This window comes from Vidua chalybeata, chromosome Z (assembly GCF_026979565.1).
Source record: "Vidua chalybeata isolate OUT-0048 chromosome Z, bVidCha1 merged haplotype, whole genome shotgun sequence".
Taxonomy (NCBI): Eukaryota; Metazoa; Chordata; class Aves; order Passeriformes; family Viduidae; genus Vidua; species Vidua chalybeata.
In genome coordinates, this window is record NC_071570.1 from 43,467,693 (window position 1) to 43,494,659 (window position 26,967).

General features: G+C 39.9%; 1 protein-coding gene across 1 annotated transcript in view; it reads right to left on the reverse strand.

The window, feature by feature from the left end:
- ADAMTS19 (ADAM metallopeptidase with thrombospondin type 1 motif 19) overlaps nt 1–26,967 on the reverse strand; it is a 140,091-nt gene that overhangs the window by 71,965 nt on the left and 41,159 nt on the right. Inside the window, exon 7 of the mRNA XM_053931844.1 lies at nt 20,764–20,807. Coding sequence (XP_053787819.1) covers nt 20,764–20,807 — 44 coding nt within the window. The remainder of the gene's footprint in view (nt 1–20,763; nt 20,808–26,967) is intronic.

A 26,967-nucleotide genomic window follows, 5' to 3' on the forward strand; every position in this document is an offset into this window, starting at 1 on the left:
CACATTCCTGCTCCTCGACTGTGTTGCCTGTGGATGGACAGACAGCAGGACAGAGCTCTCCTTTGCTTTTAGTTAGTTTTAGCTAGCTGAGGCAAAGAAGTTCCCTGGACTGTGTTTTTTTTCCCTTTTCTTTGGACCTGTTCAAACCTGCTCTGGACTGAACACCCAGAAGAGCACCAGCAGCTCTCACCTGTGGCCCAGCAGGCTGGGCCAGGGCTGCGGCAATTTCCAGCACCCGAGGGACTGATAAGAGACTGAGTGAACCAAGCTGCAGCCCAGGGAGGGGACTTTCTGAGTTTGTCTCTCTTTTGGAGAGGCAAGAGGTTTCATTGTTTAATATTGTTTAGGTTTTCTTGTTTAGTAAACAGTTTTTTCTACTTTTCTCCCAGGAGATATTTTTCCGGAACTGGCTGGGGGAGGGGCCAATTGAATCTGCTTCCTAGAGGAACCCCTCTGGGGGCTCTCTCCCGAATTTGCCCTGAACCAGGACACCCAGTATAATTGTAGAAAATGTTTTGGAGGCTTGTAAACTGAAGTTTTTCCTAGGGTATGACTGTAAAAGGGAAAGTAGGAACAAAACTTTCTAGTCTGAATTCAAAGGGACATACCTTTGCCAAAAAGGCAAATACCTGCGACTACTAAGAAAAAGAAACTGACCTCATTTGATGAAGACAACTCTTTCTAATAATTTGTTACAGCTTTTCTCTCAGATGCTTTCTTGCTGCTGCCAGTTTTTAAATTACCTTTTATTTTAAAATTTCATCACAATTCAAACATATTTTTATAAAAATAACATACAGAAAGGCTTGGTCAATTAAAAAAATATATTAAATGCCTGGGATATATGAAAACACCCCAACAGTTCATTTTAATTTTTTTTTTTACAGTCTTATCATTTGATGTCATGGGCCCTGGTTTAAGGAAATAGGAAGCACAGTGCACAGAAACAGGATGTTGATGAAAATGCTGATATAAGTCTAAGTTTTAGACTTCCAGGGAACTATGCAGGGGCTTTAAAATTACCCTAGTTTCTAAGATCAATTCTGAGGCAGCTTTTATTTTCCAAATGGACATTTGACATCATTTCTGTAACCTTAAAAAAAAATCTGCTGGCCTTAAAATTTGAGTGCATATGTTATTTCAAGATTTAATGTCCTTCGTTATTTGTAAATAGAAAAAACAAAAAAGCAGAAAATACTTATTGCAGTCCTATTTTAATGTAAATGCTGTATGTTTATAACTCTCTCTTGCCTCTGATTCTGCCTTTGAAAAAAATTAATTCTCCCCATAAAAAACGTGATGACTATATGTAGTCCTGGAACACCAAATGGTACAATTAGTTTTCAGAACTGCTTCCACTGCTGTGCAGTGTGAGTTCACTATAACATATTTTAGACTGCTACAAGCCTAGAATTCTATACACTTGGGTCAAAATGTATCAGCATCACAGAGTAAAATACATACTGGAATTAATTAAGAATTATGTCATTCTATCCAACTAGTGAAAATATTCATCCAGGTGATTATCTCTCTTCTTGCCTTCCTGATATCTGGATTTCAGTTCTGACATTCATAAAGTGTGCAGCTGCTAAAGCTGCCGCCATGATCTGTACATCTATACACATTGCAATGCCTTTGAATTCACTTCCTATCTCATTACATCAAATGTTTTTTTTCCTGAATCTGTTTCCCAGGCTTGGGTAACATCAATTCCCCCTACCAGTTTAATCTACTCTTAATATATCACTGATGTTTTTCCTGGTCCTTAAAAGAATTACAGCCTTGAACCCTATTAAGCTGATTCTCCTGTAAGTTAGTTTCTGGTGCTTTCTTCCTGGCAACATCGCCCATGCAACAAACCAGTGTGAAATCACTCACATAATTTTCACCCTATAATACATGATTTAGACCTATTTTTGTTCCTGCAACAAACTATGAGGAAAACAAGACTGTCTTGCTTTATTTGCAACTAATTTTATTATACCAATGCTATGGAAATGACCTCTGTTACAGAAACATAAACTTGTTCCTTGACACAGAGGATTTCAGCACAGTAAAACACTTCCTCATTTTCTGCAACCAGAGTGATTCCTGTAAAATACTTCTCATGTTTTTATGATACACTCAACTTTAAAGTGATATTGTTGCACCCTGTGTTTTGGGTTCAGATTTGGGGTTCTGGTCTTTGTTAGCTTACTGGTTCCATGTATCCTTGTGCATGCCTGTGTTATCCCCCCCACGGAAGTTAGCCCCAGGCTGCCTGCCATTGGGTTTTCTCCCCTGCCACTCCTGTGACCTCTCTCCCGTCCAGTCCCCCGGCAGTTCTGTGCTCGTCATCTCATTCTTGCGGTCCCACTGGCCCTAAATCCCCGTGTCCACCCCCGTTGTGTCCCATTGCCCGTTGTGGCAATGTCACCGCCACGGCGTCTGTGTTCATTGTGTGGAGAGCTCCCATCCTCCCCTGTCCCACCCCTATATCCCTCCGCCGCACCCCAGTCTCAGGGCCAGATTCGTCCAAGCGAGGCTGGGAGCAGCCGCAGCTTCTCCATTGCAGTTTCCGCGACCAATAAAGTGCCCAGCCGCAACGTGGATTGGTTTGGACAATTCCCTGCCTCTTCGCTTCCTTCCCTTGCGCTGACGACAAAGCGTGGCCAGCCCCCCTCGGAGCACAGCCACAGAAGCGCCCGGAAGTAGCAGTGGCATTGACCCTGACAAGGAGCCGAGGCACCAAGCCACGTTCTTGGAAGCTGGTTGGAGCAAGAAAAGTGACACGCCGCTGGAAGTGGCAACCAACGTCGGGGCCGTGGCCAGCGCAGAGTCGTAGCACAGGCAGAGAGCCACCACAGAGCACCCAGGATCCGCGCAGAGAAAGCGCCACAGCTGTGAAGCCACGCCACCGCCAAAACCAGCGAGGGCCACCGCCAAGACAAGCAAGCGCGGTCTGCGCGGAAACCCGCTGCCACTGCAGAATCGCGGTCCGCAGGAAAAGTGCTCCGTGCTGGACTGAAAACAGGAAAAGAGCCCCCAAAGTCCCAAAGAGCCCCAAAGTCAGTGACGTCCCCGCCACCCATGGGGAAACATGCCATGTTTTCCCCGTGGGACTGGAAGCATAACTATTTGCAGCCACGGAAAGCCAAAGAACGGACGCTTCCTGGGAAAGAAAACCCTGGTAGCAGTTTTATTTGCGAAGATTTCGGTTTGGTTAGTACTTAGCAGGGAGGGTTCCCGGGCTATACTCCCCATCACTTGGGTGGGCTTTGCCACACTTCCGAGGGTACAGAACATGCAGTGCACAGCGTGAGTGGCGGCTGCCAGGGTCTTTCACTTTTTTTAGTTTTTTTCCCTCTTTTTTGCAACAGGGGTGAGGTTGTGGGTAGAAATAGCATGGGGACCATGCTATCGACCCAACAAAGGGAATTTTATACCCAAGTTAAGGGGATTTTATCAGTGAAGGGCCTCTACCCCAAGAGTTCGGTCAAACAGTTTGTACGATGGCTGTGTTTCTCCTTCCCACACTTAACCGCGGAGGATGCCCACAGGGCAGAGTTCTGGGAGCGTGTAGGGGCCAGGCTAGCAGAGGGAATCGACAGGGATCCCTCCATAAAAAGCTGCTTCCCCAAGCTCCATTTATTAATATTGGAGGTTGTAAAAACAGAGTCCGCATGGAACACGAACCGGGAAGGAAAAAAGCCATCAAGAAAATCCGTTGCTTTCCCTGAAACTGCTTCCCCATCCTCCTCTCCTACCCCTTCTTTCCCTAACCTGGGTGGGCGGGGGGAGGTACCCCATCGATATGAGACGCAGGGAAGCTCCACAAATGTGGACCGTGCTCCTGGCTCCCCTGAGCCCCTCCGGCAACCCCGCCTTAGCAAAATTGGCTACTTCGCTGAGGAACCAACCCCAAGCCCCTTTCCCAATCCCTTTTCCCCGGTCAGGAATCCCAGTTTCGGCACTACCCTGCGCAGTTTGGTTTCCTTGAACCCTTTTCTTTGTTCCCCTGAGGAAGCTGCGGCCATGTGGTTTGGGTCTTTGTCTTCCCAAGATGGAGGGCGGCCACATGGCAGGGCTTCCCCTTCGTCCCCTTTGTGCCCACCTTTGACGCCACCCCCTCCTGCTTCCCTGTGGGCGTGGGCACCGCCTACTCAAGGCATTGGGTTGCTACCCCACCCCCTGTTCCCCCTCGGGTGGGCGTTCCCTCCTTCCATGTCCTGCCTGCTGCAACATCAGCCCCACCCTCCCCCGACAGGGAGGGTTCTCTCACCTCCACACCATTGTCCCAGGGAGAAGATTCTCCCCGCCCTGTCCGCCCCATCCCTCGCACCCCGCCTCCACATCCTCCTGCTCCTCGGACACCTGGGGGGGGAGGGGGAGGGGGAAAGGGGGGAGGGGAGGGGATGGGGCCCAGTCTACTAAGTCGAGCAGTTGCTCCACACTCCAGTCTCCTATACCACGGGAGGAGAGAACCCTACATGGACACCCCTTCCCTATGAATCAGTAAAAGAGGTCTGCAAGACGTTGCGTGAATTCGGCAGAGCAAGCCCTTTCTTTAAGGGCATTCTAAAAGCAACTTTAACATCCAGCACCGTAGTGCCAGCAGACCTTAAGCATCTGTTCAGCTGCCTGCTTCTCCCATCAGAATACAGCCTGTGGGAGAGGAGGTGGAAAAAACTGGCAGCAGACCTGCTTCCCGAAATCCGAGAAGGGCCTTACAGCCTGGATTTTGCAGAAGAACCAATCACCCTAGACCATCTCGTGGGTGAGGGAGAATGGAGTGAAGGGCAACTACAGGCTCAGGGAATTCCAACGGCCGTGCTGGACATGTCCAGGGGTGCAGCAGAGCATGCATTCCTGGGCATGCCCACCAAGGATCCAGCGGTACCCTATACTGCAATTAAACAAGGTGTTGCAAAGCCTTTTGTAGATTTCGTAGACAGATTCTGGGCAGCAGTCGAGAGATGGGTGGAGAGACCCGAACACCAAGACGGACTGGTCCTAGAAGTGGTGCACATGAACGCTAATTCAATGTGCAAGAGAATCATCCTATCACTGCCGGCCTCACCACTGCCAACCCTCGACCAGATCATCAAGGAATGCACCCTGAAAGCACACCTGATGGAGGAGGAGGCCCCAAAGAGACCAAGAGACAAGCTGGTCACATCAGCTGCTGCTACTCCAAGGAACTCAGCTCCAAGGCAATTTCCATCCATGCGCCAGTGCTTCCACTGCCATCAGGAAGGACACTTTCAGGATCGCTGCCCACTTCTAAAAACTGCACCACCTGGGACTGCGGGAGGAGGGAGGGGGGACGGAAACCCCACCATTTCAAAAAACTAGGAAATGAACGTGCACTTGCCTTGCGTGTTGATAAAAATGAGGCAAGTCGTGGTGCCGTGAGGGAAGCTGTGATTCACCATCTTGTTCCATCTGTAAGCGGCTACCTCTCAACCACTGACATCAGGGAGCCTTATCGGCTCCAACTCACTAATCCCGTAAACATTTGTTCCCAGGACTGGTAGTTCTTCATAGTGGACGCAGAGCTTCTATCACACATCTGCCACTGTGAAACCAGGAGGAAAGAAGACCTTCTGAACTGCAGGTACCTCATGGTTGGGGACACAAAACCACCCCACTAGAGACAGAGGTTCATCCGGTGATTTCCACCCTTAATCCGAGGCTCTTCTATCTCGCAGCATGCTGTGTCCACCCGCCCCCTCCCCCTTCCTGCCTAAGGGCCAGGTAATTGCACAGGCAATTCCTATTCCTCGTGCTTTGTGCAATGACTTGGAACTCTCAGTCTTTTATGCTGGGAAGTTGGGAGAGGAAAAGCCCCTCATGTGGTGTAAACTCAAGTGCGAGGGGCATTCTACCTATCTTCAGGGGATGCTGGACACAGGGGCAGATGTGACGGTCATACCACCACACAAGTGGCCGTCACACTGGGAGCTGCAGAGCATTGCCATGCCAGTCTTAGGACTAGGCAGGCCACAGCCTGCAAGGCAATCCAAGAATATTGTCCAAATTAAGGGTCCGAACGGGCTGCTGGCCTCAGTATGTCCGTTTGTGATCGATTGCAAATTCACATTATGGGGAAGAGACGCCATGGCTCAGTGGGGGGCCAAATTGGAATTTCCGGCCCCCCAGCATTTTTAGGTGCGGTCACTGAGGAGTGCCCCACTCAGAAATTAACATGGCGCACAGATAAGCCCGTCTGGGTGGAGCAGTGGCCGCTGAGTAAACAGAAACTACAGGCGCTCACAAAATTCGTGGAGGAAGAATTGGCTAAGGGTCACATAGTAGAAACAAACAGCCCCTGGAACTCGCTAGTGTTTGTAATTTAAAAACCGGGGAAGGACAGGTGGCGGCTCCTCCACGATTTAAGAAAAATTAATGAAGTAGTAGAAGATATGGGCTCTCTCCAACCGGGTATGCCATCTCCATCGATGCTACCCCAAAATTATAATTTGGCTGTGATTGATTTCTTTCAATTCAAATCCCGTTACATCCGGATGATGCTCTCGTTTTGTCTTCTCTGTACCCTCCATCAACAAAGAAGCCCCCATGAAGTGCTACCACTGGACCATACAACCTCAGGGGCTTAAATGTTCCCCCACTATATGCCAGTGGTATGTCGTCAGGGTTCTGTCCCCCATGCGTGCCAAGTGAACATCCTGCATTTTCTATCACTACATGGATGACGTACTGATTTGTGCCCCTGACAGCAAGGTCCTGCAAGCAGCTCTGGAGGACACTGTTAAGGCCTTGTCAGCGGTCGGATTTGAGTTGCAAAAAGAGAAGGTACAGTTGCTGCCACCCTGGAAGTACCTGGGCCTGGAAATTAATAATTGAACAATTAGGCCTCAACAAATTCAGATAAGTAACAACCCCAAGACATTGAATGACATCCAGCGCTTGTGCGGATCATTGAATTGGATCAGGCGTTGGCTGGGACTCACCACGAGGGAACTATCCCCCGTTTTTGACTTGTTAACAGAAAGGGAGGGGGATGAGGGTTTAAGTTCCCCAGGAGTCCTGACCCGGGAGGCCAGAGCCGCACTCAAGAAGGTCCAGACCACCATAGCAAGCAGGCAAGCCCATCGCTGTCAACCAGGGCTGCCTTTCCGCTTCATCATCCTAGGTGATCTACCCCATTTATACGGCATGATATTCCAGTGGGACAAGGGCCAATGGGACCCCCTCTTGATAATACAGTGGGTGTTCCTTAGCCACAGACAGCCCAAAAGTATCACCAGGCCACAAGAGCTGATGGCGCAGCTCATAATACGGGACAGGGCTCGTCTGCAAGTACTAGCTGGCTGTGACTCTTCACATGTATCCACCTCCCCATCAAAACATCCACGGGGAGAATGACCAAGGAGACCTTTGAACATCTTTTAAGGCAAAATGAGAATTTGCAGTTTGCTCTAGACAGTTTCTCAGGCCAAATTCAAATTGGACATCCTGGCCATCATCTGTTCAACACAGAATTCAAATTGTTACCAAAAGAACTACGAAGTAAAAAGCCACTCAGAGCACTAACGCACTAACAGTGTTCACAGATGGGTCAGGGAAGCCCCACAAATCAGTGGTGACTTGGAGGGACCCAGAGACTCAGCTGTGGGAATCTGATGTTAGGGTAGTGGAAGGTTCCCCACAAGTAGCTGAGTTGGATGCTGTCGTGAGGGTTTTTGAAAAATCTGATCAACCTTTCAATATGGTAACAGATTCTGCGTATGTAGCAGGAGCAGTGTCTAGAGCAGAACATGCAGTCATCAAAGAGGTCCCAAATCAGATCATCTTCAGGTTGCTCACAAAATTGGTACACCTGGTTTCTAACCGTGAGCATCCCTTTTATGTGGTGCATGTGAGATCACACACGGATCTCCCAGGATTTATTGCTGAGGGGAACCGCAGAGGAGACGCCCTGGCAGCCCCAATACAGCTGGGGGGCCAGCCGAATATAGTCGAGCAGGCCAGGCTGAGCCATCAGCAATTCCATCAAAATGCCCTAGGTCTGGTACGCCAGTTCCATCTGCGGCGTGACCAAGCCAGGGAAATTGTGGCCTCATGCCCCAACTGTCAGGAGGTATCTTTACCAACACTGGGAGCAGGTGTGAATCCCAGAGGTCTCCGCACTTGTGAGGTATGGCAAATGGATGTCACAAAAGTCCCCGAATTTGGGAAACTCAAGAATGTCCATGTAACAGTGGACACCTTCTCGGGGGCAGTTTTTGCCTCAGCCCACATAGGGGAAAGGGCCTCAGATGTGAGAAAACATCTCATATATGCCTTTGCCACCTTAGGGGTCCCAGCCACAATTAAAACTGATAATGGTCCAGTGTACACTTCCAGGGTGCTCAGTAACTTCCTGCAGGAATGGGGGGTCCAACATAAGACCGGGATTCCTCACTCCCCCACCAGCCAGGCCATAATAGAAAGAACACACCAGACGCTGAAGCAGATCCTCCGGAAGCAGCGAGGGAATGTGCGAGTGCTGTCACCGCATGAGAGGCTCTGCAAGGCATTGTTTACCATCAATTTTCTAAACTGCTCTTTCGACAGACCAAAACCGCCAGCCCTGAGACACTTCAAACAATGTCAGGAGCTCCAACTGGAAAAGAGGCCTCCAGTGCTAGTGAGGGATCCGGACTCTAAAAAAATCCAGGGTCCATTCCCACTTCTCACCTGGGGACAGGATATGCCTGCATATCCATGCCTTCAGGAGTCAGGTGGATCCCCAGGAGGCATGTCAAACCTTACATTTCGGGACAGTCTGTGAGTCAAAGTAATGCAGTGCCAGTGGATGCAACCAGTGATCCCACCAACCAAGGGGTTGCATCCAATCACAGGCGCCACAGAAAGGAAAGGGACTCAACATCCCCCTAAATAGCATTCTCCATACAACTACCTCAGTCCAGTTATGTCCCCAGTTCACATGTTCATAATAAAGTTGTTGCCCCAGTTCCCCTATCCCCAAACACCCAGGGAAAAACTATCTCCAGGCCCTCTCCACCTGCAAAGCGGCCACCGCAGTCGCCACAGCAGAAGCTGGAAGAAGAGGCCACTGCATGAAGATCCAAGTCAAAGCAACTGTCTTTTTATATATTTTAAAAAAGAGGAATTGTTGCACCCTGTGTTTTGGGTTCAGATTTGGGGTTCTGGTCTTTGTTAGCTTACTGGTTCCATGTATCCTTGTGCATGCCTGTGTTATCCCCCCCCACGGAATGGCAGTTAGCCCCAGGCTGCCTGCCATTGGGTTTTCTCCCCTGCCACTCCTGTGACTACTCCCCTGTCTGGTCCCTAGGCAGTTCCGTGCTCGTCACCTCATTATTGCGTCCCACTGGCCCTAAACCCCCGTGTCCACCCCCGTTGTGTCCCATTGCCCGTTGTGGCAATGTCACCGCCATGGCGTCTGTGTTCATTGGGCGGAGAGCTCCCATCTTCCCCTGTCCCACCCCTATATCCCTCCGCCGCACCCCAGTCTTGGGGCCAGACTCGTCCAAGCGAGGCTGGGAGCAGCCACGGCTTCTCCATTGCAGCTTCCGTGACCAATAAAGTGCCCAGCCGCAACGCGGATTGGTTTGGACAATTTCCTGCCTTTTCGTTTCCTTCCCTCGTGCCGGCGACAAAGTCCGGCCAGCTCACCCCAGAGCGCAGCCACAGAAGCACCCGGAAGTAGCGGCAGCATCGACCCTGACGAGGAGCCGAGGTGCCAAGCCGCATTCTCGGGAGCTGGTCGGGGTGGGAAAAGTGACGCACCGCCGGATATTATGAAAGAGATTATTATACTGTTGCTGAGATCACACTTAAAGAAAATATTCAGGATTTTTTTTCCCATTTTTCATGGGGCGCTCTCTCTTTTATGTGAGACAAGGCAAAGCTAGTGGGATTTAAAGAGGTATTAGTCTGGTTTTTCTTTGATTTTTAGCATAATGTATTTTTCTACGGCCAAACCTTTTGCAGTTTGTGCTATTTAAGATTTTTGTGTGAAACTGTACTTTGTTTCACTAAGAGAGAGATGCACTATAAGAAAGTGACTGCTCTTGGGGCTGTTTATAGCATAAAGTACTAGTACATCTTCTAGGAATGTGAATTGAATAGCCAATTGTTCCTTTATACAGAAAACATGGACCAGATATGGATGCATAGCTTAGCTAGCATCTTTTGATAAATGAGAACAAAGGAAAAGCTATCTTGAGAAGGGTCTTCCACCATACCTCTTTTCAGCTAAAATAATTTTATTTAAAATTACTATTATCTGCAGATATTCATCCAGTATTTTGTCTACACTGGTATAACTAAGGCTATATTGTTTCAACCTGTATTATCACATATGATGAAAGCATTTATACTGCCCCAGTAATTGATGGCACAATCTGATGAGTTTCCTCAAGTCCATGTCTCAATGCTCTTGCAAACTGTTTTCAGTTCATAAATTCCTGGAGTTTGCTGGGATGATTCTCAGGAAGTTTGAGTTCAATGAAAGCAAGCTGAATAGACTGAGAGTATCAGGTCTTTCTTCTTTCAGGGTACTCATTATAACCCAAAATAACGTTTGCAAAGTCTGCAAGATGCAAGGTAATTGAGAGCTAGAATGCAGCATTAGCCCCTGCTTGAGCAATCAGAGTAAAAGGAAGACTTACTTGATGTTTAATTCAGTGTAGAGTACTACCATTCTGAGAACATAAAAACTTCAGTATAGACTCAAAACAAACTACAAAAAAATCCCTTGTTGCCACTTAAATGCCACAAAAGGGAATTATAAAACAGATGCAAACTGAAAGTCTTTCCAAATACTATCGAAGTGTGAGACGTGGCCCTACCCTCTGTTCTATTCTGCCTACATTTGTGGAGCTCTTTTCCTTGTGTTTTGACAAGTTAGATGCAGTTGAATAGATCATTTGCAGTTCTCTCCAAAATATGGAGCACTTTTTGTCTCCTCCTCAGTTAAAGGACTCATGTACCACTGACTTCCAATCCCACTCTTCAAATAAATGTGGTTTTTGTAATCTAATTTCTTTACACTTATTTCCCCCCCACCATTATATAGTTACAGGACACAGAAACTGATGCATTTGTCGCAAGGAGCTACCTTTCTCTCTGAAAACATAGTTCTGAAAACATTTCCACTAAAAAACACCAAGATTCCCTAGTGCACAACACTATATATAGTTGACTATTCATGCATAACTTTGCAAATATTTCTTTTAAAGGGATAAAGATATTATACCCAAGCATATCTATTAAGAGTTGAACATGAGACTAATACTAGCAAAATGGATGCTACCTAGAAAACAGGTATTTTACAGCCATATATTTTTAATGCCTTTAATTTGTAATATGTGACAGCACATTTTATTTTTTTATTTTTTAAATGTAATTGTATGCATGATACATTAAGTGAAGAACTATTCTTTGTACAAACTAATCCAGTAGCATATTCTATATGCTATCAGTATATACTGATATTATAGCATATAGAGTAACTAATTATTGATGCATGATTATTTACAGCTCCAACCCACATGATTTTATATTTTCATATTAAAAAAAAACCATAAAAGATGAGTAGTGAAGTTGTCAAATCCAGGAGACAATGAAGGATTTTTAAGTGCTCACAGCTGCTTGGACCTGATTCAGTTTTTCAACAATTTCAATAAATAGAATTACACAAAACATAATTCACTGTTTAATGCACTGGGAGGGTCTCTAAATCACTCATACTTCTATCTTCTGCAATCTGATTCACAAAAATGGTAAGTTTTCTCCTGGTGAAAAGATTTTGCCTAATCTTAAATAAGCCATGCCCATTTCTGTCCTCTGCTTTGTGTCTCACTGCCCTGCCTTATCCTTGGCATGAGCATCTCTTGTGTACCATGGCAGTATTGCTCTGAGGCTTCACTCATTTTTCACTTCTGCACCTGGCACGCTTAAGTGAAGGATCCCCACATGAAGTAAAGAAGTACACACTATTCACGAGACAGAGACAAATTACTGTGATAATTACCTTGCAATTTCCTTCTCTTTTCTTTAACACATAATAAATATGCACCATATAATACATGTGACTCCTTTTCCTTATTTTGGAGTGCCTTTTTCTGATTGACACAGGAATTTTGTCTATGGACAAAATTCTGAACTGAAGTTCCAGGTTGAAACACAAATATTTTAAATGCTATTCAGTGTAATGTTAAAATTCTTACATATAGTATGTCTCTCTATATTTCAAATTCCTTTGAAAAAGGATTTTAAATACCTCAGGTAAGTTGAAACTCAACGGAGAAAACAAAATAAAATTAAAGACATGCCTAGAGATGAACCAGGATAATCTGTAGAAAACGAAAAAGTTTTACTGCATTTTCATAGAAAGAATATGAAATCATGAGGGCCTGTGGATGGTACTGAGGCATATTACACCACCCCTTACTCAAGTCAAGAGCCAAATTCAGAGCTTGATCTTGTAGCTGAATCCACTTGGATTTAAATGTATGTTAAGAACAATGACACCATGTTAACTAAATGAGAAAGAGCGCAACTAAATCTGAACGGGAATGTGCAACAGGAATTAGATATAGGTCTAACCTAATAGTTATTATTTCAATGTAAGAAAAAATCATGTCTAACCTCAGAGATATTTCAAGACAGATGCTATCTGAAAAAGTTTATTTCTTTAGTAACTGAGGATTGATTGCACCTTTAATACTATCTTAACAATAGTGCATTTATTTTTTATTTAGAACTATTACACAAAGAAATAGCTATTATACAAATAAATAGTATCAAAGACAACCATCCATACCAACATTATCAACAAATACACAAAATTATCCTGCACATCAAATGAGCAATATATTTCAGCCTCAAAAATACCTTGAAATAGAAATCCAGAGGCTAATGGAAGCTCAATACAGAATGTCATAGATTTTCTCAACTCTATCTAAGATTTACATAGATTTCATTGTAAAGATCTGAAAGTATATGTAGACATGAAAATTAACCTTCCCATCCTAAACACAGTCAAAGGCCCTACTGCTTCCTAAGACAGACTGTTAACACATACTTAGCAAGAAAGCAGTTAGTGACCTCTGTAATATAAGCTGAAAATCAAAACAGAAAATACCTTTTTTCCATTACATTCAGCTCTCTAAATACATTGGTTAACTTACTTTTACTTTACTTCAAAGTAAAATTGCATAAAATAAAGAAAAGAAAGGAGTTGCCTGCATCAAGTCCTTGATCAATTGTTTAATGAAGAAAAGACTTGTTTCTTAAGTATGGTAAGGGTTGCTAATTAAAAGCTCAGTGATTATGAAATTGCCATCAAGAGTCCATTCAGACAGATTCATTCTCTGTCACCCTACTACTGTTGAGATTAATTAAGCTTTAAACACTTTAAACAAAGCACTGGAAAATGAAACAATCTGATGTGTTGTAACCCAGTTATTTTGCGTCTGAAGTTACAACATCGCTTGAAAACAAAGGTTTGTATATCTTGATGTGAAAACTTACCTCTCTGGTCTCACTGGAGTCTTGTAATTTATTCCAACTCAGTAAAACAAGAGGCAAGGTAAGATAGGACTGCATCTTAAGAGTTTTGCCAGAAACATGAAGCTTAATAAGTTTTAGAACTGAATTTAATACAAAAAGAATAAAGCTGAGGATTGTAACAGCAATGTCTGGAGCATATGTAGTGTAGTCAGCAGTCTGCATTCCTGAGAAACTGCACCAAGCATGCATAATTCATTTCATGTTTTATGACATATGAGGTAAATTCTATTTAATTATTTTGCTTTGGTTTTTCACATTTATTGGAATTCACAATCAATTAGAATCTGTTTTGCTGTACTTACAGCCATATAACTCACTGACAAAACCAAAATATTATTCTGTAGGCTGTAGAAGTCAAAATTTTCCAATTATTTTTTTTAAATCTTGTGTATTAAAGGTACTTGTATACTAGATACACTAGACTATCTTATGGATATCACTTCCTAGGGAACTTTTGCATTTCTACAGAAGAAAATCAATTTTCAGAAGTAACATGTGAATATTGGAGCTACTGAGGCATTTGCAGCTAGTGACTACATCTGAGCTACAGTGCTTTTCTTTTAGAATAAACAAAAATCCAGGAATTAAATCCAGGAATTAAAACTGAGCGAGGTCTCTTTGGCTAGCTTTTCTATAGAAACACTTAAAAGATGGTCCTGCTCTCACTGTAAGAGGTGCTCCTCTCTACGTAAGTCTGTGAACTATTATTATTATGATTTTGCTGGAAAACAGAATGTTGCATGAATGCAAAAAAAATGTATGCATTGTAAAGGTTATGTGAATGACTTAAGATTAGGTTAGACATTGGAAATCTCTAGAGGAAATCTGCAGATTAAATTGTGAGCCCAGTTCTCTGAATGTCAGCTATCTTACTGAAAAAAAAAAATCCTTAACATAGGAAACATTTTTAGAGTATCTCTTGTTCAGTGGGACAAATCAATTCAAAGAGCAAAACTTGGAGCTTAAAATGCTTTTGCTGTTTTTGCAAATTTTGTCTAGCATCATGCTTGGAGATATGTCAGAGAACATTTAAGACCTAGGAAATTTAACAGACTGTAGAGTTATGCCTTTGCTGGGAGAAACTTTCTGTAATTGTTTCTCATCATCCAATCTGTCATTCAACTGCCCTCCTCCCACTCTGAATTCCCCATGGCACCAAGAACAGTAACATTCACAACAAAACCAAGCAAATTAATTACACTAGTGATGGATATCTGAAAAAATTGATGGTGTACATCTCTATGTACAGGTAACCTTAGTCAACAGAATTTTAAAATGGAATATACTCAAACAATATTCAGTTACTTAAAATGTAACTCTTTTCACCAATATCCAACTAGTCTGTGAGCAATGCTGAAATGTTAAAAAACCTAAATGTTGCAAAAATGTTACAAGACTAATTTTTCTAACCTTAACCGACTTCATCCTCTAAGCATTCCTCCTGCACTTCCATCTGCAAGACTGACTGTACTCTGCTATGTACAGAGCAGTACCTATACATAGATTCTATATTCCATCCTATATGGTAGTAGTCCTGGCCCATGCCCTAAGGTCAGCTTTACCTGTCTTGTGGAAACACCTGTTTTCAAAAATGCACATCAACTTTAGGATATACCATAAATGACAGGCTCTGGGATTTTTGGATTCCTGTTTGCCTTGACTGATCAGAAACCTTCCCATATCCCACAAGCGACAATACCTGAATAACCCACAATATTGATTTAGAACTGCTTCAAGAGTGTTTATTCAATAACTGATTCAACAAAAGAGAAGTAACAAGCAAAAAACAAAGCCTAACAAAGACTAACCCTGCCAGCATGGCTTATGTCTGAAGAGTTCCTCTTCTGCAGCCCACAGGCACTTGAACTAGGTTTGAATTAGCAGCATTGAGGGCCTGGGGAAGTCCAGCACACAGCTCAGCATGAGGAGGTTCACTGCAATTCTCAACAGTTACCAGCTAGGCTGAGAGCAGCTGTGCTAGACTACAACAGAGTGGTAGTCTGGATAAGTGGAGGCAAGCCAGATGAATGGATTCAGATGAGGAAGTACAGGTAAACAGACTTCAGTTTACTTCAGCTGTGCTGCTGCCTGTGTTCTGTGCAACTTCTTTGGCTGCTTGTTCATTGGTAACTGGCTCTAAGCATTCAGCTTCAGTATTTCCAGCATTAACCCTCACTGGACATGGGACAGTCTGCCCAATTCCCCATTTCTATCATAACTCTTAATGCATAGGGCTGGTCTAAACCTTTGTCCCTAGGGTAAAAGTTTGGAGGAAAACTCCAAGCTCTTTGTAATAAAGATCGATAGCTTTCATATTAGGAAAGAAAAGTAAATAAATCTATCTTAGGTATTTTTCTAAATTGGATTGAAGATAAGTTCTTTCACTTCATTTTGGTTTGTGGTCTTTATTGGGTAGATGTTTGTCTGATTTCTTATTGGTTATGATTTGTATCTACGCCATTGAGTTCCCTTGCAACAGTACAAAAACCTGATGGCGCCTTAATTTTCTGCCTTTTTTTTGTATCTGCAACACTAGATGTTACCAAATTTAGAAATTTTTAATATACTGTATTTATGCCCAAAAACAATCTGACAAGTTTTTAGAGGAATTCTATTTAAATATTGCATTTTATTGGAAAATGCTTTTTAGCAAACAGTTTAGATAGAATCACATGTTTTTATAGCTGTTGTTTTAACTGAAAATGTTATCTAAAAATAAATGACCAAAAACGAAAGAAGTCACTACCTGAGTTTCAGCAGATTAACAGGGCTCCAAACTGATGCCAATACAAAACAAGTATAATTTTAGAATATTTCCATGCTTGTAACATTGCATGGAAAAGAACTCTCTAGCACAGTGTTTCCTCAGAAGACATTAGCTAGCAGCAAACAACAAATCTAATCCAAAAGAAATATGCCTCAGAGAGTCATAATCTTGCTTGCTGAAGTGGAAATGTAGACAACAGGAAGGGAAATTAAAATGTACATACACTTGCTTTATGAAATAGTCTTTCTGTGTTTACTTGTAAGTCTACTTGTTGAGAAAATATCTGTGGATTTCAGTGAGAAAATATCTGTTTATTTTCCTCTCTTAAAGGTTTTTGCAATATCCCAATAACAATTTTCCCTATGAATCATTGCTCTTCTCAGTTTCTTCAATATGATAATACCAAAAGAGTCACACACAGAACAATATAGCATATGCAATGTCCAGTGTGCATTTTATGTTGATTCTATTGCAACGGACTTCTCTGAAAACCAACAAATGAATTACTTCTTAAATTTTTTAGAAATTCACTGGGATGTCTTCACTCATAATTTTACCTGTCTTCAGCCCAGTAAAAAGAACAACATTCCAAATCACCAAAAATTCAAAAGGTAGGTTCCTCTGACTAAGTTAACAAAACTCACTTGTAGGAGAAACATGCCATGATCCCAAAACCCAGTAGTCTTCTGGGGGAAAAGAACCTTGGACAATTACATATCTAACACAATCTTTTCATCAGCTAAATTAAATTTAATTTTTATAAAAACATCTTCATATTTTTTCCACCCTCAGAGAAATCCTCTGTTGTAATCATAGGATGGCCCTGATGATCATACTGAAAAATAAGATCTGAAACTTCTCTTTAAACTATAGACAAAGTGTGAGAATCAAAGGAGCAGTATGATATCACTTCTGTGCAGGAATAAGGGACAGAAAGCATACAAATGAGCAGAACAGGAAGGGCAAAAAGAATAAAGAATGCTTCAGACAACCAATCAACCAATCAGAGGAAGCCCAAGAACACTTGGATCTAGTCAATTTTCAGCCTGAAACAACTGCAACAACCCAGAATGAATTCAACAGTGGCTGCAACAATTGGCAATGCTTAAATCAGAATAGCTTTGCAGAAATCAGCTGACCTGGGCTGACTGATACTACATGAGAGTCTATCTTAATGTTACACAGAAACATGGGATTAGATAAGGAAGGCGATTATCTGAGTTACTCTGGATTTACAGTATGAAGTAAGAAAGTAGACCCTCAACTTCCTGGCTACAGCAGAGATTTCCAAACATCTCTTGAAAAGCATAAAATAAATGCATTCTATTTCCTAAATTTCAAGACACTTTGGGGAAATCAAATAAAATTCCTGAAATCATTCTTTCTGTCTACTTTGCAGAACTATAAAATATGAAGTATTAATGAGTTTTGGAATCACAGAATGGTTGGACAGGACCTTAAAGATCATCTAGTTCCAACCCCCCTGCCATGAGCAGGGACACCTTTCACTAGATCAAGTTGTTCAGGGGCCCAGCCAACCTGGCCTTGACCTCCCACAATTTCTCTGGGCAACCAGTTCCAGCACTTCACCACCCTCTGAGTAAAGAATTTCTTACCTATACCTAATCTACACCTTACCTTTTTCAGTTTAAAACCATTTCCCCTTGTCCTGACACAATCTGCATGCATAAAAAACTCTTCTTCCTTCTTTTTGTAAGATCCCTTCAGGTACTGGAGGGCCACAATGAGGCTCCCCAAAGCCTTCTCTTCTCCATGATGTTTGGTCTCCAAGATAGACAGATTTTTTTTTCCCTGACTAAGAATGTAATATTTTGACAATCAATGCAAACAATGTTTTTATCACTATAGGAAAAAAAATCTTGTATTTTTCCAACTTAAATGCATTTATGAAGGAATATTTAGAGATTATTACCACATATTTTGTTCAAAATCATTAATGAAATATATTTCAATGTATTTCTAGGGAGGTTTGTCATAGGGTTTTGATTTTGAGTAAATATTTTTTCTGGTTAACAGAGTTCTTGTTTAATTATATCTTTAAACCATTAAATCTTCATATAAATCACTGTTATTTTAAGAGACAATGAAAAAGTACTTTTTGAAGAGTGCGTAAGTCCTTTACTTTCTGTAGAACAAGACCAGAAGTACAGAGAAGTGTGTTATTTCCCACCTAAATACATGAGAACTTTGTCTATATAACAGAATACTGACACTTTCTCTCTCTGGCTTAAGAGGATACTCATGTCCAGTCTGAAAACTGTGAGTCTTGGCATGTAATGACTGGACAATAAATTCAGTATTTGTCTGGTTAGTATCCATCACTCTGAAAAACTATTATCCAATGTGACAACCCTTTCCAGTAATGAGGTCTGTCCTGTACATGCTCCCTTCTCATAACTTTCATTTCTGGATTGCCTAAACTGCTACAAAGATCACCTTGACTGCCTCACATTCCTGTACAGTTATATTAATATTTCACAGAGAATTGCTTTATTCCTCTCTTTATGGTAGAGAAAGGTCTGTACTGTGCATTCTTCTGGACTTTTTGAGAGGGGGGAAGGTGAGGCAAGGTCTGGACATTGAGAAATTGTATAGTACATTAGCATGTCTCATTTACTGTCCTTGGCAAATTCTGTAATTTACAGCATGTGATACATCCCTGGAATGTACTGTCTCTTTGTGCTTATAAACTTGTTGCATGAATACAGGAAGATCGAACTGTCCTTCAATTCCTTTCAACAAACTTTTACTCATGATCTAATCTAAAATCTTCCCTTTGGTTTTCCTAGGGGGGGAAAAAAAAGTCAGAGTAAAGATACCAAAAATGAAACAACCTTCTATATGTACTTTCAACAATTTGGTGTTATAGACCTGTTAGCCTTAAAATAATTGACATAATATATCACTGACAGTAAGATAACTTAAAAAATTCTCTTCAAGGGGAATGTGCAAAGTTTTTCAATACTGTTCCTTAGATGAGCTCCAGAATAATGGTGGAGAAGATCCTCAGAAAATTATCTTCTAAACAGTGAGCATGGACCCACAGTACTATAACTATTTATGGAAGAAATTATACTCTACATTTATGGAAAGGCACTACATTCATCTGGGGAAATAATGATTGAAATTTAAAAAATAAATGACGAAATATAGGGAAAACAATGAGTTTTGCTTTTGCTGCACAATTGTACCTATATAGCAAGAACTATACATACATACTGTGGTTCAGTTTCCGAAGAAACCTCCAAACAGGAATACAGAGAATGGAAAATTCCACAATAGCCAACCCACAATACGCCAGATCATTCAGTCAAGGTCTCTACTTCATTTTGCTTATCAATATTAAGACAATATCAAATTAAAATTCTTTACTTCCTGTGCTTTAACAATTAATAGACTGCCACATTTTCAAGTTTCATCCCAGCTTGTTTACCACAGAACTGTTAATTACTGATACTTGAGTAAGTTTAGTCTTATTCAATTTAAAATTCTATGGACAAATTCAAAGACAAATAGCTCTCCTACTACTTCCAAGCTTCTGCCAAAGAAAAAGCATTGTTCAGGAAAAATCCTTGAATACATTCACTTCAATTCTGAAATTCAGGAAGCAGCCTATTCTGATTTAGATATACTGGAAGTACTCCAGATTTAAATTTCAGTTTAGATCAGCATAAAATGATGAAGACTTCTTGTCACATTGCTTCCTCTTTCAGCTGGAAGTAAATATTTTAGCAGAAGTAAGTCAAAAATAAATGCCTCCATTTATTTTTTCTCTGTATGAGAAACACTCATACAGAATTCACCTAAGACCAACATACCAGTTAGTGAAAGAACACTATGAACTCTTAATCATTTGCTGCTGTGAAACACATTACATCCTTCTTTATAAGGCTTTTTTATTGGTAGCAATCCCACAGACAAACTCACATACACTTGGGATACAGCAGTAAAAGAAAAAAGAATAGCAAGTGGTGAGGTAATACAGTTTACATAACAATTCTCCTCAAACCTTTGCAACTGTAATGAAACAGGAAAAAAATCATAAACATAAAAAAATTATAACTATATTCACACCAAAGATAAATGCATTTCATAAAAAACAATCATAAGCACAATTTCTTAGCTTCATATTCAAAATTAAAAATAGTAAAACAATTTTCTATTAGTCAGTGAGACTAAAAAGAAAAAAGTTTTAAAGTTTGATCTATGAAAGAGATGGAAATATTGTACTAAAACACAGTATTTTGCTAGAAGCATACACCAATCTAATAGTATTACTAGCATTTAAGATGTATTTCAAATTTTAGCTGCTTGAATTTTACTTATTTTCATTGCTGATTTTGCTGTCATCTTTTATCTTCACATTTCTACTTACATAAAACTATTTTATTATGTAGTTTATGCACAGTCTTTTATGTTTATTTACTTACCAACAGTATCACATGGTTCATCCTTATGTACACAGAAATCCTTCCTAGAATTGGGGGTGAAACAAAAAATGTTAAGCAAGTCAAGCTGTTAGTCGTTAACAACTGTGTAACCTATTTTGAAACATTTTTTACGGCCCAGTGAATAAATACAGAACACCATTATCTCAACAAAGAACAAGGGAAAGCAAAGGTCAGGATTACACAGAGCACTTAAACTCCAGCTTATTCTCAGAGCACATTTTAGAGTAGTCATGTGACAAAACATGTACTGTATATTCAAATTGCATTCCACCTAATTTCTATGTTCTTTTGGGTTTTGTGGGTTTTTTTTCCTTTTTCTGTAAGTATCTTGAAAAGTAACATGTCTAAAGCTAGTCTTCCTATCATTTAAAATGAAGATATTTCCAGTGTTTTACATAAGATTCAAACACAGTATTTAGATCAGTAATAGAGTCAGAAAGTTTTTATTCTAGCAAGTCAATAGTTAAAATCACTAATAGGAATATTACAAGAAGCATTTCTGCTAGGGCATGCCCTTATAGTAGTGGAAAACTTATAAAAATTAACTACACCATCTCCAACATGTATTTTAGTCAAGTTATAGGTCTCTAAATAAGAATGCTCTATTGCATAAAGGAGAATAAATATTTCAACTGCGTCTTAAACATCTGCTTGGGATTCATTTTGATTTCACACGTATTTTACTTCTTCTCACAGACACAAGTTATTAAAAGAGCAAAGGGAAAACTGCTTTTTACTAGAGTATTTATAAGTAATGTTTATTTGTTATTTTACATAAAAAAAAAAAAAAAGGGCTGCTGAGGTATGCATGTATTGGGGAGGTTGGGAGGGAACCAATGGGGAAAAAAACAACAAAAGAATCTCAGGTATAGCAATCCCACAAACAAAGAAGTTCTGGTTTTCTGCTGTGCCACAAAGTAAGGGTCTCTGTTTATAAGGAGAGACCATATAAATCAGAGAAATTTAGTTCTTATAATCTGTCTATGAAGGTACACAGATAAGACACATAGATTGATAATAATGAAGACATACATACAGAGAAATACCCATTTTCCAGGAACAAAATGCAGGAATTGTTTGGTACTTGAAATGAAACATACTGACACTTATTTACAAAGTGTAACTACTCCAAGAGCTGTTTCTTTGTTTCCCACAGACTATTTCTACATTGGTATTTAGACCCAAAAGCAATTTCTAGAAATTGGCAAATTTCTGACAGTTGTTAAAGGCCACACAGATAGATGCACAGGGTTAAATAGCTTTTAATTAACCAGTCACCACTACCAGAAAATTCCATAGAAGTGAAGAAGAATGGCAGTAATATAAATTGATAAAATTGTGAGTAAAGTGATCAGGACAGTCTGGGAATACACTCAAAAGAGCCCAGGAAACTGAGCAAAAGGTGGTGGACAAGAATCTATAAGACACAGACACAGACACAGAAGAAAGTTATTTTATTTTTTCAAACCTGCAAGAAATTGCATTAATGCACTGGGTTGTAACACAATTCTTTGTTTTGTGCTGTGTGACACAAGGGACTTATTGTCTTGTTAAGCAACATGACAGAATGATTAGAAATATGGGACTTGAGATAAAGCAAAAGAACATGTGTAAAGACAATCTAAGGACATTGATTGCCTTCCACACTCACCCACCCAACCACCATAAAACTTGATTGATGTATTAATATGAAAAAAAAAAAGAAAAAAAAAAGAAAAAGGAAAAAGAGAAAATAAATAGATCATACCTTCAACTGTAAAAGAATGCCACGTTACATTTTAAAACTGCCAATATACAAGAGGTTTCTGCTCATGTAATAGCTTTCTTCTCATATACTTAATGAGCTGTTTTTCTTTTGTTTTCACTTCTTGGCTGAATCTGACTATGGTTATGTTGTGCACTCAGGGTTTCATTATGGGACTTGGGGGAAATGGTACTTCTATGATTTGGCAAGAGGGAAATACAGTAAACCATTCTTAGTTCCCAACTTACACTGAAGGAATGTAATGCCTCCTTTAACTTCCAGGAATATGACTACATTACATACAATTGAGACTAGGTTCCTTAGTAAAGATTCACAGTTCTAGTTAAACCTACCAGTGATTGTCACAAAAACAAAGCACACTACTAAGTCCTCAGACAGATTATTTGCCTTCATCCTTCTCATCCTCCCTCTCAGCAAAGCAGAGCCAAGATACTAAAATTACTGTTACAGCATATAGAAGCTTTAGTGGCACCTTTTGGTAACTGAGTCTGTCAGTGAAAGCAAGAAATGGGTAAAGCCCACCTTCTCCAAGCAGTACCCATCACATTATGTCCATTACTCTAAATGGTTACTTTCATACACATGGAAGAGAAAATAGGTCCTTACTCAAGTGAAGGAAAGGAGGAGCTTTCACACTATTTACACCTGAATTCTGCACTTGAACAAATTGGCTAACCCCAGAAAAGGATTCTAAGCAAGGACTACTGCATTGTTTCAGAAAATTATGTTTAGTTAGTAAATTTCAGTTCATTACGTACACATTAGGAGAGACCCTCATAGCGCACAAAGGCTACTTAATTTCTAAATACAAAGTATCTCAGTACATTGTCTTTGTTAAAATAAATCCTGATGTGTAGGTGGTATGTACAACAGAAGATGAAATGAATAAAGGAAGACTAAATTAAAATCCTTATTTTTTGTGAATAATTTCCAGTAATTTATCATTTTAGATAAATTTATTACTTGTTTTTGGCAAGTCAAAATATTCAAAAGATCTATTTTTTTTACTCAGGCTGGTGTATCATTTCTTTCCATATGCTAGATTGGAGAAAAGAAGAAAAAGGACAGGGAACAGTCTACCAGATCTTCATTCTGTTTTCACTCTACTACAATTTCTCTAATGTTTGCCATTTTGAAACATGTAGGTAGCTTGAATAACAGCTGTTATTGATTCCAAGGCTTACAACATTTTTGAGGCTTATTGCTCAAGTAGTAAGTTTCATCAAATCATAGGATTTTTATAATAAATACTTGCAATTAATGGTACTTGTGGCAAGTCAAGTGACATTACCATCAAATTGCAAATGCCTTCACTTGCATTGTGCAAAGTGACTAACTACAATACAAGATGTTCTTGTTTCTTCACTTAACAGGACATTCTGAAATAACTCTCATATATAAACAAAGCACACATGTACTAAATAATAAATGCATTCTTAATTACAATAATTAAATTTAAAATTATTTCAGTGTAAATGAACAACATGAAAAAACACTTATATAGTATTTATTTGGGAATTTAAATAAATGGAAAATGGTGCTAGTATAAATGGTATTTCAGAAACTGTTTCTTATTTTGAGGGTACATCTCAAAGGCACCAGTATGTACTGGTCAATGTATTTTAGGAAAAACAGGAAATAATATACTTAATTATTTCAAATGGTTAACACATCACTTAGGTTTTGTAAAGCTGAATTGAGATTTAAAAGGGTGTTATAAATAGTACTTTTAAAGCTCACATTTCAATCAGACTGAAAAACAACTGTTTGGAAGTGTGATAAGTAAACTAACAGCTGAATTGAATGTATCATTAACATATCGAAACAGATACAGAGTAGTTAGGAATCGAATGAGGATGCTTTTGAGTGGAGTCTAACAGAACATAGACTTAGCATTAGCATTAAACAACAACGCAGAAGAAAATACAAAAACATTCCTGGTAAAGTTTAAAAATTAAATGAGTTCTGATAGATACAAATAGGAATGAAGACAGATCAAATTTTAAAGATAACTCATTTGAGTAAATTTTCTTCTACTGTAGCCAAAAGTGGCCTCCCAACTTGATCAGACGAAACAACAATAAAAAATGAGTATTTGGAAACAAGCAGTAGAAAGGAACAGCATCCTTGGATAAAGATACAGGAAAATATCAAAATGACACCACTACCTCTGTTCACACAATATAGTGACCAGTTCTGGTGTTTATGCTTGAAAAGAAAAATTGCGAAGTGGAAAAGTTCTGGAAAAAAGTAAGAGAACAATTACATAGAGTAACCTCTGTAAATTACTCTGAGACAATGAGTTGTGACTTGAGCACTGCCTACCAGTATTTTCATAGGGAGGAGTTTTCCAACAGATTTCAGCAACAAAAGGTACAGAAAGAGTATGGCTGAAAGCTGAACTAAGAAAAATTAGAAATCAGTCCAATTGTCCATTCAGAAAGTAAATAACTGTGCTAATAATCAACTGCTGAACAGTTATCTTCATTTCTTTAAAATTTTTGTCTAAGACTTGCCTACCTTTCTTAATCACCACAAAATTAAAATGTAAAAATAACTGTCTAAATTTTATGTTTGGGTCTCGCACTAGATACTCAGAGATTTTAAATTCAGTTTAAGTCAATGTCTATGGAACAGATCTGTACTAGTGAATGGAATATATGCAGCCTAGTTATTAGAGCTTGAAAGAATAAGCTGACAGCAAAAGGTAAATTCATGCAAATTTTTCTCATACCCATTATTACAAGCATTATCACTTCACAGACTTAAATATCTTAAAAATGAAAAAACTAAAAGAACATATGAAGACTTAAAATTAGTGGGATTTTTTAAAATACACAAGGTAAAAATACAGGACCTAAATTTTACAGGAGATTCTGGCTTCAAAGAAAAAAAAAAGGACAAAACTTTTTATTTAAATATGCTCTTTTCAGGTTTCCCTGCTTTCTTCTGCATCTGCAATCCTATTACTAAATAATAAGCAGAAAGACCATGTGAGATTCTCATGTACTTCCTTGATACCTGCTGGTAGTGTCAAATAAAAAAAATTATCAAGAGAGTTGAATACAAAATGATCAAGAGAGTTGGCAGTATTGAAGTCACAGTGATGAAGACAAAATTAAGAATAATCTCATCTCTCACTGTGCATTTGCAAGAATTCACTTTTCCAAAGCTGAAATTCACTAGGAATTTAAGGACAGCAGTAGCAGCTTAATAACCAATCTCTATCTCAATATGTTTCAGCAATTTTGACTGCCAAACACTCCAGGCTTTTGGGGTGACCTGTAATATCAGTTTTATTCATGCAAGGATCTTTCACATTCTTCCTCCTCTGACTTTCTTGAGGATTTATTTTTGGTTCAGAAAAGTAATAAAAATTAAAGTCAGAAAAATAACTATTTCTTCTGTTCACTGGAAGGTAATAGCAACACTTAAAAAAAATCTTTTCCAAGGGGAGAGTTCTGAATGGTTAAAACTATTGGAAGTGAAACAATATTTATGAAATCTAAGTGCTGTTTATGGCATTAGGTAGTTTTATAGAACAAGGCACTTTCTTACAGTGAAAGTGCCTAACAGCACTGTTTCAATTATGTGTCACCCAGGGCAAGGAGATCTCAGATACTGAAGATCAGTAGGAATAAATGGCTGATGCACACTATCAACATGGAATATCACTACCTGATTAATATTAGTAGAATCAGGGTCTACTTTCTGTCATAAGGACACGTGAAAATATCAGTTCTGAGAAGGAGAATAAAGAACTTGGTCTTTTTCTGTATTATTCTTCTCAAACTTTTTCTACAAACCACTGTGACACAACAGATAGACCGATGCACTAGAAAAGCAGCAAAATGCATAATTTTTAGGTGAAGGTAAATTCTGCCTCATTCTTGTAACTGCACCTTTATACACTTCAAAGCTTTCATTACCTAATTTGTAATAGAGGCTATATGAGAACTTTGGCACCATCACAGAACAACTGGAAATTCCACAGGCCTTTTCTTGCCTTATTTTCAGTTACCTTATTCAGGTCAAGCAACCTGTACAGATAAGAACTGGTAATGTCATCTCAGGGGCCACCAAAATCAGGGCTTGTCTCTGCACATTCAGACCCTGTAACTTAAAAGGCAAGGAGGATGTTGATGCAACATGCTGCATTTTTTCCATAGAAAAGTCCTGATGCTGTCTGTCTATAAAGTAACTGCACTAATTTATAACTGTGAAAACAGTAAAACTTACATGATAAAACAGGTAATTTTATCAAGAGAATCCTTAAAACATTTCTTACTTTAATTATCACATATATCCAACCTCCCTAGTAATCTTTTCTAAACACATTACAAACTCTTTCTGCCTTTCTTCTACTTCATGGCACCACACTTTAAACAGGATATAATTTCATCAAAATAAGCCAATTT